Source organism: Pecten maximus, chromosome 1, assembly GCF_902652985.1.
Source record: "Pecten maximus chromosome 1, xPecMax1.1, whole genome shotgun sequence".
Lineage (NCBI taxonomy): Eukaryota > Metazoa > Mollusca > Bivalvia > Pectinida > Pectinidae > Pecten > Pecten maximus.
The window spans coordinates 51,102,315-51,118,843 of record NC_047015.1 but is presented as its reverse complement, the minus strand read 5'-3'; the positions used below and the strand labels follow the sequence as shown (position 1 = coordinate 51,118,843).

General features: G+C 32.1%; 1 protein-coding gene across 4 annotated transcripts in view; it reads right to left on the bottom strand.

The window, feature by feature from the left end:
- Positions 1–1,954: 1,954 nt before the first annotated feature.
- LOC117337273 (SH2 domain-containing protein 4B-like) overlaps positions 1,955–16,529 on the bottom strand; it is a 43,514-nt gene continuing 28,939 nt past the window's right edge. For 2 of the 4 annotated variants that reach the window (XM_033898171.1, XM_033898184.1), the window contains 6 exons: positions 15,677–15,839; positions 14,747–14,894; positions 13,418–13,462; positions 10,831–10,973; positions 9,618–9,838; positions 1,955–8,198 (listed from right to left, as the gene is read on the bottom strand). In XM_033898171.1, the coding sequence (XP_033754062.1) occupies positions 8,079–8,198; positions 9,618–9,838; positions 10,831–10,973; positions 13,418–13,462; positions 14,747–14,894; positions 15,677–15,839 (840 nt within the window). In that variant the 3' untranslated portion in view covers positions 1,955–8,078. The remainder of the gene's footprint in view (positions 8,199–9,617; positions 9,839–10,830; positions 10,974–13,417; positions 13,463–14,746; positions 14,895–15,676; positions 15,840–16,529) is intronic. The other 2 variants (XR_004534785.1, XM_033898193.1) reach the window with 2 other exon arrangements.

Sequence of the window (16,529 nt, the reverse complement as noted above, 5' to 3'; positions counted from 1 at the left end):
AACTTCATAAATTGTAATATCTTTTTAGGAATCAATAATATGATTCAAAACAAATTAAAAAAAAAATTGTTATCTGCCTTTTGAAAATTTGACAAGTATTCAAATGTTAACTCCATTTTAATATTTCAAAATGAAAATTAAAGTTTACTACATCTACATGCATCTCGTTTGCTGAAAATTAGATACAGAATCTGCCTTCTTTACTTCTTACTTTAGATGGAATATTCTTAAAAACTACATGTTGACTTACAATTTGCTGTAATTTTTTGGAGGTGGTCTCCCCTGTTAAAATTTTACCATATATGTAAATGAGTTTGGACCACACAGAGAAGAGATATCTGCAAGTATATTCCTCAAACGATTGGTCAGATCCTGCTTCAAGACCAGGGATGTTGCTATTTCTTGATTTTCGAAAAACAAAAAAGTTATCTCCCCATGTGGAAAATTGAACAGAATATGCAAATTAGTTTATATTATTGATTGAATACTTCTCTAATGTATAACTCAAAATCAACCGACGTGGTAGGGTGGGGTTCATGAACCTCGGATGATCCTCATGATCACTAAAATATCTGTTTTAACTTGTCTCTTGATTCAGATATCTATTCCAATATTTCCTCCTGAAACTGAAAAAAGTTCTTAATTGACAATAAAAATTTAAGTATTTATATAAATAAACAAAGCTTTTAAAAATAACATTTTGTGATGAATAATTCCGAAAATTTTGTTCCTAGTTGTGTAATGTGAAATGAATTGCCCTTGTTCCAGCTTAATGATTGGTTGTTTGGGATTCATGTCCTTTTTCAGGTTGTAACCGACACTTCACCCTATATTTATTGGATTCTTTTTTTCATTTATACCACTTCAGAAAAGTTGTAGGATGGAATTACCTTATTAACATAGAAAAAAAAAAATGCAAAATTTTGTAAGGGGAGACAACTTTTCACAATTTATTATATAGAAAATTAAGAGTTTTTTGAAAAATAAGTCCTGCACATTTTCTTTTTTTATCAGTTGATGACCCTATTAAAGAACTTACCAAATATAGCTTTTGATTTTGTGTTTAAGTATATAAGATAAAATGTATTGCCTTTAAAGACTTCTCCAGAATCAAATATTGTCGTAAGAGATACTGTAGAGATGTACTTTAAGTTAATATCTACATGTAACAATTTTATACCAATGGAACTACTAGTGTAAAAGTGGGGAATATAGTAATAGTTCATCAAGCTGACAGGCTGGCACAAAATTCCATGTAGCCACATGTCCTGTATTTTTTTACTGGGATTATCGACCCGTAAATTGAATTCATTGGTTGTCGCCTTAAACTCAGAGAGTGAAAGGTTTCTGGTTCAGGAAGATATTTTTTCATCGTTCCTTTTTACACAAGGTGTAACCACGGCCCTCTTCTGAATCTTCAATGTCAAGGTCACAGTCACTACTGTAGAAAATAATTTTCATTGCAATACAAACTCTTTCCTTATTTGACAATAACTGCTCTCAAGGTCAAGGTTAAGGTCAACATTAGAATTTCAATTAAATTTTCTTTTTTGTAAAAAGATGCCTCTTTGTGATACCTTAGTGTTAATTTTGTTAGTTTAATTGACATAAACTCAACTTTAAACAAATATGTCCCAAGGGGTAGAGTCATACGATACTCGAGGCTAAGCATGGTAGCATGATAGTGGTTGTCTCTGCATTGACAGCAAATACATATAGTTATTGACAGGGTGACCTCAACTTCCCTGAACTTATAACCCATATTTTCCCTCACCCATGGCTCCCAGAGGGATCACCCCCTTTTTTTGTGCTATTTTGAATTCCTTACACTTGGTTAAATTCTAGTCAGCAGTTCATGAGAAGGAGTCATTAGAATAAAATTGTTGATAGACTGAAGAATGCTTTGGACCTGAAGAGCTAAAATAAATTGAAAGTATAACACAAGACAACCAAGTTAAATCACCAAATCATTTATCTCAAGATTCATTTACAGTTTGGGTATATAAATCTAAATATCAAAGACTTACACTTTATATATTTTAAAATAAACATGGTACGCTGTTATATCATATTTAATGTAATGTATACACAAAACCAGTACCAACAGTGTATTCATACATGTAATGTAATACATGTATTAGGTAATCATACACAAAATCAGTACCGATATTGTAAGATAAGGATAAAATAATGTATTTTAAAAGAGATATGCACAATTATGTTATATATACGTTTTTCCTGCAAAGCTGAGCTGGACAAACACCTGTACACAACATTTTATTGACAAACAAATACAAAAGCTCGCATAAAGTTTCAAATCCACTCTCTGATATACCGAGTCTGTCATAGTATTAATATTATCATTCTAATACTTAGTAAACGATGTACAAATCTGTTTATTAATATCTTTACCCTGAAATTGGGGAATAAAAATCTAAGAATCTGGAATTACCAGCCTGTTTCACAATGTTGAAGGATCATACATAAAATTTGGTCACAGTTTTGACAGATGTTCTGGACTAGAAGTTTATTAAGTGAAAGTGGAAGTTGGATAGATGATGGATAGATGTTGGGCCAAATAAAAGATTTACTTATCTTTATGGGCCAAGTGAGATTAAAACAAAAAATCTTGAGTAACACAATGAGACTTTGATTTAAGCATTTTTTTAAACACAAAAGTCCTTTAAGATGTTACATAGCTGACAAAAGAGAAATAGGCTGTTTTTTTTTTGTTTTTTTTTTTACAACCTCCAAAATTTTAGCATCTTTAGAATTCAGAGTGAATAAATCATTAATTGCATCCTAATGTGGTATATCATTTTCGGTCTAATAAGAGATACTTTTTCAAATGCTATTAATATACATATCTTTTTTTCATTTGTTGGTGCTACAATTTTAATTACAGATGTAGATATAATTCTATATAATGGATGCTATTTCATGTATTTGTGTGACAAGCCGTGTATATGCTGTCTGTGCTGTAGAATCTTTAAGGGTGGTTTTACAGTTTATTAAAATCGTGTAAAATATCGTTTGTTATTATTACCAGTAAATCAGCTAGAAATTGTGAACATTTACAATAATTATTTCCTGTACTGGGCCCTAGATGTAACCCTAATATATTTAAGAATGCTGGCCTTATGATTGTCTATAGCTGTGGAGAACTGGCTATCACCACTAAAATATTAAAAAAAAAAAATCTGTAACTTCAACTCACTTGGAGATACATGTATCTGATTTCACTCAACTACATTTTGCGCATATATGTCCATTAATTTGTATTATCGTCATATTCACTAAAATAATTAAGAAAATCAAAAAAAAAAAAAAAAAAAATTAATTAATTGCAAAAATATATGATATACACTTTGTACATGTTTATGTATTCATAACATAATTTGTTAACACAATAAAAAAAAAAAAATAAAAAAAAAATGGTAAAAGATTTTAAAATATCCTAATTATTGCAAAGTTCGTCAATGGCATTTTTCACATCACAAACGTATATCAACCAAAATCAATTCAGATAAAACTGTATCTCAACCACAACCATTACAAAGACACATACACATATCACACACACACACGTAGTACTTCCTGTTTTTGACTGGTCAATGTTAAAAAAAGTCAATGTTACATAAATATTTTGACAATTATAAATATTCTCCTAAAATTCCATGAAACAGGTACAGATTGTGAATCATGTTCACGAAGAAATATTTTGACCCCATCCCCTTTTATACACTTTCAGTCAAATGAATATGATTGATATCCATATATGGTAGTTCCTTTGAAGAAGTTAAAACTCACTATGGCAAAATTTAACAAACACCATTTTTGGCCCTGCCGATATTACAAAATATTGAGTTTCTAGACATTTTTGCTCCTTTATGCAGCAGACAAGAGGATAAAATTTGAATGTTAACTGTTAAATTCCAAAGAAAAATTAACATTTTCCCCCAAAAATATGATGCAGGAATTGTACATTCTTCACTGGGACTTTGGGCTATTCCAAATTTAAAATTTGATGGGTGATGAGGGTAAATTCTTAATTTTTCTAGTCTCTGAAAAAAACACCTCACCCCTCCCAACTGGATAATTTTGGAACAGCCCTTATGTATTGTATGGCACATGTGGATATAATAAAATATATATGAAGGTTACTCTGACTTTTTACTATTGAGATACCCCTACTTTCTAGCTCTATATACCCTGTGACCCCTCTCTCTACTGTACTTTGTAATGCGTATTCTTATTTGAGTATTTCACAATTCCATTTTGGAATACCTCTTGAAATTTTGCCAGGATTTTGTCTAACATATAATCTAAATAAATATAATGATTTATCAAACTATGTACCCGGTATATATAATTATACATGTACATTAAAATATCTTAGATTTTTTTTGTTGAAAAAAAAAATTAGTATGTGTAATATAACAATTGTATTGTTTGCCTCAAAATGCTAAATTAATTATGCAATTATGTTTACAGAATATTTGTGTCTAGATTGAATCACAGATTTAACATTGTACTAAAATCTCCCATCATTATTGTGATATTTATTTTACTATTGTTCTGCTGGAAGTGAACTTCTGGCTGAGAACTACATATAAAGTTCTCAATACCTACTAGGCCCTTGAATTTAACAAAATATTAAATACAGTGGAGCAAACTACGAAAATCAAAAGTAATAACAAAATGTTCCAAAGAGATATTTAAAATTGTGATTAAATTTCTCCATGAAAAGACATAAAATACCTCATAATTGAAACCTGTAAACTGTATTTTAATCAGATCTTAATATCTGGCATGTTCAGTTTTTCTGGATTTTTTTAATATATATTTTTTAAAAGGAATCTGGGCATTATTCTCAAAAATATCCTTTTTCAAATTCTAAAAGCCATTTATTTTCAAATTCTAAAAGCCATTTATAATCAAAAGTATTTTAAACCATAATTTGTTTATTTTCAACATTCCAAATGTTTTTACTGGTAATTCAGTAATTTTCTAGAAATGAAGATTTCAATGTTAAAGGAAGCAAAACATACATCTCTAATACACAAGATCAATACTTCCTATCACCTAAGTGATTATAATTTATTGAAGTAAATATCAATTGTAGAAGAGTCAGAAAATCGTGTTTAGTGTGAAGTTTTTAATTCCTACACAAATCTATTCACAAATAGCTACAACATCTTATTTTCAATGACAAACTTACGAGAATCAGATTTTGCACTGGATTTCATTTCACTACGTATTACTCTCTCAAAACAATACAACCTTCTACAACTTTTTATACATAAATTCAATGTTAAATTTATGTATTGCTTATTTTCATTCATAAGTAATAAAGATTCTTACTTAAAAACATTTATCCTACCTACCTACCTACCTACCTACAAATCAACAGCCCTCAGACAAATATGCCATTTGATTAAATACATTGTAGTCGGAGGGATATATATTCGCTGCTGCGAAACTTTCTCATAATTTTTCACTTTCTATTAAAGAGGCCAAATTCGGCTCGAGTCAGTGTACAGTAATGGATACACTCAGAATTGCTTATGTGAAATGTAAAAGTCACCACATTGACAATACCTGTTTTATCAATGTAGTAGGGATATATTTCTATGATCAAATTTTTCCCTGTATACTGTAAAAATGTGAGGTTTATTAAGTGATTACATTGTATAGCCGGAATAAAACATTATTATTCAAATGTACTAAAAATAAATTCATACACATAAAATTAACTCCTGTTTACCATAACTGTTAAGATTTCAAAAACAAATCTCAAATCGTTGATAATCAGATCTATACATGTTTAGAAGAAAAACGTGTAAACAAAAGATATTTTCACAACCACAAGACACAATCACAATCAGCTCAATACACAAATATTTTTAAAATTCATACGAATGAGAAGAAGTCTAAATCTGGAATCTTTATCAAACAGAACCTACAATTTCATGAAAGATATTTTTCCAGAAACTTGACCAAATTTGTACACATTGTATTGTATTGATTTGATATCTTTGTTTAGTGACAATTTTCTGAAAACATTTTCTAATCAGTTCAGACAACATGGTCTCTAGTTAATATGTTTCAATAACAAGTGTTTTTTTTTTTTATAAAATCTTAAAAACAATGGTTTACAAATAAAAAAATAAAGATATTAAAATTGTCCAATCAATATCTAAAAAGAAAATAATAATAATCACAGTTTTGACAATTCCAAACCTCAGATGACACATATATACCGGTACAATTTGATTTTTAATATCAAAATTCATAAAGGTAACATTTACACCACCGAACCAAAGCAACAGGAACAGAATTTTACACTGTTTTAACCGTATTCCACGAACAAAAAACTGTAAATGATCACACAAAATTATATGTTCGTATCTAAAACTAATTGAAAGGTACAATTTTTGTGTCTTCATATTTATAAACAACACAACCAAGATGGAATTATAAAATTTATAACCTAGTAAATAGTCATATTTTATCGGCAGCAAAGATATGGTCAATTTCACATGATGCCAATTATAGAAACTCTCTTTACTATAGTCAAATCACTGTTTGGCCATTACTTTATGAACATTCAACAAATTTCACCTGTTTGGCCATTACTTAATGAATATTCAACAAATTTCACAAGTTTGGCCATTACTTAATGAATATTCAACAAATTTCACCTGTTTGGCCATTACTTAATGAATATTAAACAAATTTCACAAGTTTGGCCATTACTTAATGAATATTCAACAAATTTCACCTGTTTGGCCATTACTTAATGAATATTCAACAAATTTAACAAGTCTGGTTATTACTTAATGAATATTCAACAAATTTCACAAGTTTGGCCATTACTTAATGAATATTCAATAAATTTCACCTGTTTGGCAATAACTTAATGAATATTCAACAAATTTCACATGTTAGGCCATTACTCTATGAATATTCAATAAATTTCACACATATTTCTCACACTTTACTACAGTTGCCCTGTGTTACAGCACAATGTAAACTATACTGCTTGTTTTAAAATGTCTTTTCACTTCCAGGTAAACAAGTGCCTGCATAAATGTATGAAAATTCCAAACATTACTTTTTTTTTCGCCAATATATTTGTTTTCTCAAGACAAGATGGGAAATATTATGTGTACTTGGGAAAATCTGCTGCTCATAATAATATCAAGAAATCCCAATCAATGATAAATGGAAGAATGACCAATACCCTTTCTAATTGCAATTTAAACAAAAACAAAGAAAAAAAAAAAATTCTGTACACAGACATCAGTTAAGCTCATATAAAAAAAAAAGTCAATTTATTATACGAAAACTCGTTTATTGCATACCTTACAACCAAACTCATATCACATGATTTGTTACTAAATGAAACTGAATATATATTCTTAGTAAAAGTTAAGCATGTATACATGTATGTAAAGCAGGTGGGGCATGTTATTTTGATAAAACAATTAAAAAGTCTTGTGAAAACAAGAAAAAGAACATCCTTGCATGTTTATAATCAGTTTTGCATAAATCTATAACATTCTAAGTTTTTTAAAAAAAAATAAGAAGAAAAAAAAAATTTCAAAACATTACAAAAACATTTTAATTATGGCTGCTCATTTAATTTGTTAAGATACAATTGACCTTTGACCTCTGGTTCATCATCCTAATACATTTAACAATCTTCCACTGTCAATAAAAATCATTCATTAAAACATGAATACAATACAAACTTTTATCAATATCCCAAGTGTGGGACCACAATGAAGTTTTTAAAATAACACCAAAAAAAAAAAAAAAACAATTAAAAAAATAACCTAATTAAAAAAAATATTTTTGATAGGATCCTCAAAATCTACCTGTTTTGTTAGGGAATAACATAAAATGATTTTATAAAATGGTCCATAATATACATAAAAATATGATGATATACAAAAATCTTACAATTTTAAAAAGGCTCCACAACAGATTTGTATATGATACTGTTGTAAGATGATTCATGCTAAGCTTCAGAGAACAAATTCCTAGTACAGTACAATGTAGAGAGTTTTAAATCATAGCGATGTACTCTCCAGTATTTTTGACTGCAGCAGGCCTTGATAGTCCGGTGGGTCCTTCGACTGTCCTACAGGGTGGCGGAGTTTTTCACCTCCCATTACAGTAATTGGGTTGTTCTGTGAAAAGTGGAAAAGGAGAATTAAAAATACCCAATTGAGTAAGGATGATTCTTAACATGGATGTTTCTAAGTAAGTTAAACATGGATGTTTCTAAGTAAGTTAAACATGGATGTTTCTAAGTTAAACATTACTTACACTTAATTTGTGAAATTCTATAGAATATCGACCGACCACTTACTTTGTGAAATTCTATAGAATATCGAACGACCACTTACTTTGTGAAATTCTATAGAATATCGACCGACCACTTACTTTGTGAAATTCTATAGAATATTGACCAATCACTTAATTTGTGAAATTCTACAGAATATCGACCAACCACTTACTTTGTGAAATTCTACAGAATATCGACCAACCACTTACTTTGTGAAATTCTATAGAATATCGACCGACCACTTACTTTGTGAAATTCTATAGAATATCGACCGACCACTTACTTTGTGAAATTCTATAGAATATCGACCGACCACTTACTTTGTGAAATTCTATAGAATATCGACCGACCACTTACTTTGTGAAATTCTATAGAATATCGACCGACCACTTACTTGTTGGAAATTCTATAGAATTTGACCGACCACTTACTCTGTGAAATTCTATAGAATATCGACCGACCACTTACTTTGTGAAATTCTATAGAATATCGACTGACCGACCACTTACTTTGTGAAATTCTATAGAATATTGACCGACCACTTACTCTGTGAAATTCTATAGAATATCGACCGACCACTTACTTTGTGAAATTCTATAGAATATCGACTGACCGACCACTTACTTTGTGAAATTCTATAGAATATTGACCGACCACTTACTTTGTGAAATTCTATAGAATATCGACTGACCGACCACTTACTTTGTGAAATTCTATAGAATACTGACCGACCACTTACTTTGTGAAATTCTATAGAATACTGACCGACCACTTACTTTGTGAAATTCTATAGAATATCGACCGACCACTTACTTTGTGAAATTCTATAGAATATCGACCGACCACTTACTTTGTGAAATTCTATAGAATATCGACCGACCACTTACTTTGTGAAATTCTATAGAATATCGACCGACCACTTACTCTGTGAAATTCTATAGAATATCGACCGACCACTTACTTTGTGAAATTCTATAGAATATTGACCGACCACTTACTTTGTGAAATTCTATAGAATATCGACTGACCGACCACTTACTCTGTGAAATTCTATAGAATATCGACCGACCACTTACTTTGTGAAATTCTATAGAATATTGACCGACCACTTACTTTGTGAAATTCTATAGAATATCGACCGACCACTTACTTTGTGAAATTCTATAGAATATCGACTGACCACTTACTTTGTGAAATTCTATAGAATACTGACCGACCACTTACTTTGTGAAATTCTATAGAATATCCACCGACCACTTACTTTGTGAAATTCTATAACTTCATGAAGAGATGCATGAAGGACTTGATTAGCACCAAAGAACTGGTAACCGGCCTCGGAGGTGTCGATGAGGAAATGTTTACACCGGTCCTCCGCTCTGTACGATATTGTGTAGCCCCAAACTCGCTCACTGACCCGCACCAGAAAAGCTCCTAGTGTCTTAGACTGTAACATCAGCTCTGCATCTACCCGAGATATTACACCTGAGAAAAAAAAAAAAAAAAAACCTTTTAACGTCCTATTAACAGCCACAGTCATTTAAGGACGTACCAGGTTTTGAAGGTGGAGGAAAGCCGGAGTAACCGGAGAAAACCCACTGGCCTACGTTCAGTACCTGGCAACTGCCCCACGCAGGTTTAGAACTTGCAACCCAGAGGTGGAGGGCTAGTGATAAAGTGTCGGGACACCTTAACCACTCGGCCACCGCGGCCCCCAATAAAATACACTCCAGGGTATATTACACTAATGACGAAAACACAAAAATATTACACAGGCAAATTCACTAAGCATAACAGATCGATGATGTGATAAATATACCCATAACATTTCATTGACCTACTCTCATAAAGTCAAATAAATTTGATATTAAATTTCAAAGTGAACTTTACATATGAAGTTTTCAAATTGGCGGCCATCATTTTGAAATAAGAAAGGTTTTAAGGTGACACAATATGACACCAGTGAATTTAGGGTGTTTTGAAGTTCAGCATTGTCATTAGTCTGAATAGATACTGAAATACACATGATCATTTTACCCCCGCCATAAAATAGTGTTACCCATGTCTGTCGCGTCGTGTCCCATCCCAACAATGTAACTAGCTAAACTAAGGAACTACAATGTACTGAGGTTTCGAGGTATCAAGTGGCAGCAGGGGCATCTATGTTGTACAGACATTCTCTATTTTTTTTTTCTTATTTCAAACACAGCTACTAGGTAAAGATAGATATTACTTAGGAGGATATTTTCACTATAAAAAAGCTGATGGCGCAAGTTCAAAAGCTTCCAATTGATATTCAATTTTTTTTTTTACATATGCAAAGTTTCAGTTTCCATAGGCGGTGTCTCAGAAACAATTTCTTAATACTGAAACTTTGATTTCAATTGGAAGCTTTTTTTTTCACTTTCAGCTTCAAGATACCAATGCCTTAAGACCACACTGGGTTTGAGTGATAACAACGACAGACATATATTTACCATGGAACCAGGTCGCCACAGCCTTAGTTTTAGGGTCTATACCAACTCCCTGTGGTTTCTCCTCCTCCAGGAACCACTTGACCACATCGTCTTTGTTTTTAGGCCGCATACTTCGCTTCTTCCTCGATACTTTAGTACCACCTCTATAAAATACACAGACACCCATGTACAGTGAAATATATTTTCCTGAGAACAGCAATAATTTTAAATCACTTATTTCACATGAAAGACATACAAGGCATAAACGCTGGTTTAAGTAGATTGTTACAGTATATAGACTAAGGGAGGTTAATTTTCTTCTCAACTGCTGTCAAACCTCACTTCTTGGCCTTTCAGTTATTCAGGAGTTATTTACAGGGAAAATTTGATGTAGGACGGACAATGGATGACAGACAGGATTTGAAATCATGGTGAACTTTTTGGATTTGAAATCATGGTGAACTTTTGGATTCAAAATCATTGCAAACTTTTGGATTTAAAATTATGGTGAACTTTGAATTTGAAATCATGGTGAACTTTTGAATTTAAAATCATGGTGAACTTTGAACTTAAAACCATGGTGAACTTTTGAATTTGAAATCATGGTGAACTTTTGAATTTAAAATCATGGTGAACTTTTGAATTTGAAATCATGGTGAACTTTTGAATTTGAAATCATGGTGAATTTTCTAATTTGAAATTAAAGTGAACCTTTGTATTAAATAAATCCAAAAAGAAAACAAGATTTATTTCAATTATCAAGACTAAAGATTTCATCTGGTTGTATATCTGGTAGTTCAGTCTATACATTCAAGGAAATCTAATGTAACATTAAAAGATATAGGGCTGCAATCCATCAAAAAGATATAGGGCTGCAATCCATCAAAAAGATATAGGGCTGCAATCCATCACAATCACCAAACTGAGGATACGAGACCAACCAAGATTTTTTCTTTATTGTGATTTTGGGATGTTTAGCACATTTTGAAGAACTGAATATTTTTAAGACAAAAAATTTAATGATTTTTTTAAATCTTGCATTAATTAACACTGACATAAAAGAATATGGAAATTTGGAAAAAAAAATATGTACATCAGCGAATTTACCAACAATTCACCTTCATAAACTAGCTGAAGAATTTACTGACATGTAAAGCCAAATAGGGAGAAATTTCCTTCAAAACTTAAGTTAAAGGTTACGATCCAAGCATGGATTAAACATTTGTGGGTTCACTAAAATATTACAAGTGTTGTCAGTAAAACATTGAACATCATTAACAGAAAATAAAATGTGAGTTTGTACTAATTAAACTACCATGCATATGGGAGCAGGCGTATCTCTATTGCTACATGCTTCTAGCTTCTATATTAGTGAGCATTCCATGGACAATAGCTTGGTTGGATGGAGGGGTCTAGCATTCTGGATCTGGGAGATAGCGAGGGTGATGGTATAAAGATTGAGAGAAGGCCTGTTGGGGCAAGGCGAAGATTAAACAAATATTCATACCCACTTGCACAACAACCATATATGAGAAATTGTCTATCCAGAGCTATGTTATTGCAGCTACAATATGTAGGAGCAGGTATGCTACCATCAAGAAAGGGAAAGTGGTGTTGGAGATTGGATCAGAAACATGAACTGATGATGGGATGAAGCTAGGCATGCATGAAATGAAAAGATGCAAAATAGAAGAATGGCTGGGATTCAGAAGGGGAAGGGGATGGACAGAATGAAGAAATACAGAAAAAATTTAAACAAAGCCAAAGAAAGGACATTATGATATCGCCACATACTGAGCCATGAGGCAGAAAAAATGAAAATAGGTGAAAATGGACTTTAAGGACTTTGAAGCGATGCAAAATTTCATTCACTATGATAACATATTCCCAAGTTAAACAATAAATATTCATAGAGCTAGCATGATATGTAATACATATTTTAAAAGAGTACCCATGCAGTGAAAATTGTCAATCTAAATAACACTTTTAGAATTATCATAATACATTTGTATCAAGATACTACATTTTGTAATTGGAATTAGTAACAGAATTATCTTACAATTTCAAAATCTTTAAAAAACAAAAAATAAAAAAAAAGTATTATTAATTTATGAATTTATTCTTTGCCTGCTCTTTTATCATTGTCAGGAAAATTCTCATAAAAGAAATAAAAAATTCACTTTATAATCATCTGTGAATCCCTGGTCACTAATCAGCAGCGTCTGAAAACATTTTCACAAGCTTCATATGTGGTGTGTAAAATTGCCTAAATATCAAATTATTGTGCAACAGCAATAAACCTTGTGTTGTTAACATGACCACCATCTTTGTTTCTACAGAAAATAGCAAAAAGGAATTGAGGATAATAATATTACGAAAATTATATTTAGAAAACGAAAGTACAGTACTTTTGATATCTCAGGGAAGAGATGTTCTCCTGCAGCCAGTAAAACCACTGATTAAAAAATATCTAGAATTTTCCCAACAGAAACAGGCAAAGACTTTTTATTATTTTTTTCTAGATACTGACAACAATCACTTGACAATTTCCCCATACTTCAAAGATTTGTAACTGAAGGTGCAGGCATATAGATAAAAGTCTACTTACATTCCATTCTGACTAGCCAAGGCATTTTGTGTAAGATATTTGGGCCTGACCAATCAAAATCATTGTGTCAAAAGTTAGTTGGATGCTTTGACCAATCAAAACATCTGTGACATTATAGAATGATTGAAATCTGAAGTTAGTTTAGGATTGAATTCTAAATAAAGAAGAGATAATGAAAGAAATATCTTAATATGATAAAAGATGATATTTCATCACAATGACAAAGATGCTGAAGAAGCATGTTGATAACTGTATATTAAACCAAGGGTTTCTATAACAATGAAACTATTTTGCCTTAAACACCACCAAAGATGATAAGGCATCAGAAACACTCAGATTCTACATCTCCGACAGAGAGTAATTATAAGCGAATGAAAACATGAATAGACTGTTACATATTTTCATACCATTCCAAAAATTACATACATTATGCTATTACCACCCTCATAAAGGCATCTTGAATTTTTTTTTATCGTGCTCAGCCTCTATATTTTGTATGTAACCGACGGTCTTACAAGCAATGATTTTTATGGCGGTGTTTCATTATTAATTTTGCGTCTGTTAAATATATATATATATTCAGTTCGCCTGAAGAAGCCTGAGAGGGCAGAAAGGCCTTGCGGCAAAGTCTGTTTTTTGTTATTTTTTATACATTCACCTTCGCAAGGACAGATTTCAATTTCTTATATACTATATATATGTATATATAAATACTGTTGGTGTTATATACATTTTGGTGAGAAGCAGAGTATATGCTGTCGGCGATGTAGTATCTTTTATTATTCAAACCTGACAGGGTTTAAGAGATCACATAGCCAGGAAAATGATTCATACGGCAATGTTTCTCTAAAAATCTAATACCTGTATACAACTCGGAATGAAAAAGTCCCTTAACTACTAAAAGGGAAATTGTCGTAAGGACCTACAATACCTACCTGAAAGAATTCTAATCTAACCCAAGAATCGCTCATATTGCTACATTAAGGTAGACTGCAGGGTTGAACCTCTACTACTAATGAATATGAACTTTGGGATTTTTTTGATAAAATCTAAGACATCTAGAAATCTTCAAACAATGAAATCCTCTAGTCAAACACAGTTTTTTCTACAAATAATGTGCATTTAGAGTTTATTTAGGAAGAATTTCAAACTACAAGGAATTTCCTAACAAAGGAATCCTCTAATCCAACACAGTTTTTTCTACAAATAATGTGCATTTAGAGTTTATTTAGGAAGAATTTCAAACTACAAGGAATCTTCTAACAATGAAATCCTCTAATCCAACAAAAACATTTTCTACAAATTAAACAATTTTGATGAAGTGCTTACTTTGGGGGAAGTGGAGGTTTAACTCCTTCCGCAAATGCTGATGCGGCACTGATGACACCAGAAGTGAGTCGTAGAGAATTACGATGCTCCTCGCGGGCTCGCTTGGCCAAGGTCTGCATTTGTTTCTCTGCTTCCTTAGCCTGCTTCTCTGTATGACACAACATAAGTTCCATGTTAAAGACTCAACAACTTATACAATTTCATGTATTTTCTTAAATTTAGTAGATTTTGACACAATACCTGTACAGCTATGTTACTGGCCCACGGGAATGTCCAAATAACATCTAAACAAGGCATCATAAACAACAGGAATCGCCATCAGGATAGGAAGTTATAGAAATGCAGTTTTTCCTCGAGCTTCTGAACTACGACTTTATGACTTCATTAGTTTCTGCTGACTCTAAGATGTTGTTTATTCTCATCCTTCTAAACTATGACCTCCAAACCCTACTGTCATTAGACGAACTACGACTTTAATTTAGTCTCTGACTTTCTATTAACTGGTTCTTGTGACATTTCTCCTCTAGCGCCATGTTTCCTCGACCTTCTGGACCATGACCTCTGACCTTATCGTCATTAGTTCTATTAGCCTTACCTCTATACCATCAGATATTCCCGACCTTCTGAACTTTGACCTTCTGACCTCATTATCATTAGTTCCTGTGACGTGAACGTACATCTACACTGTCATGTTTCCTTGACCTTCTGAACTTCGACTTTCTGACCTTTTTGTCATTAGTTCTATTAGCTTTATCTATATACCATCAGATATCCTTGACCTTCTGAACTTTGACCTTTTGGTCATTAGTTCCTGTGACCTTTCATCTGCATTCTCAGGTTTCCACGACCTTCTGAACTTTGACAGTCTGACATTAGTGTTGGGTATCCTTGACCTTCTGACCTTGTCTCCACTTGTTCTTGTGACCTTACCTCTAAAGTGCCAGTTATCCTCGACCTCTTGGGACTCCTCTTCGGCTGTTTTTTCAATCTGTCGCCTCATCTCCTTCCATCTCACATACAGCTCATTACTACGACGACGCTTTGCCTTCTCCACTTTTTCCATGGAGACGCGACGCTCCTGGGCAAAGGATGACTGCAGACAGAGGATAGAGATTTCAAATAGCTACATCAATCAAAATCATAACAGGTATTCCCTGAATAGTAGAAAATGAAATCTAGTAGCGAAGAAACAAACAAAATCTGCATACCATCAATGTTTTTTAAGATTGATTCATACAAAGACAATAACATATTTAAGGAAATTAAATCATTCAAATATTAAAAATTTCCACTAATCTGCATTACACATAGACTGCTGGGTATCAATAATTTACTGAATCAAAAAAAAATAAGAACATTCTGAAGAATATACTATACTTAATTAAAAGAATTTTTTATTTTTCACACAAATCCAGTATTTATATCCTTCGTAACACTATCATAGTCTTGCTCAAGTCATTTCATCACATGGCTGTATGAATGAAATGAGCCATATATATAAAGTTATATATTTAGTGTGAGAGAACAAAACGACAACAATGTTGAACGTGAACATGGAAGACCATCACCTCTGGTGAGTTTAAAGAATTTGTTGCTAGGATACCAAAACATGTCATTATTATACAGCTAAGGAGAGAGTTCCCTACTTAATTAAAGACACTGTTTTCTCATTCAAACCGAGACTTGAATCTATAAACTTTTATAGAGGTCTCTGTATAAACCAGCCGTTACTTGACTGTGTACTAGGGTATTCACTATGTCTAAGACTAAGACGTTGATACAC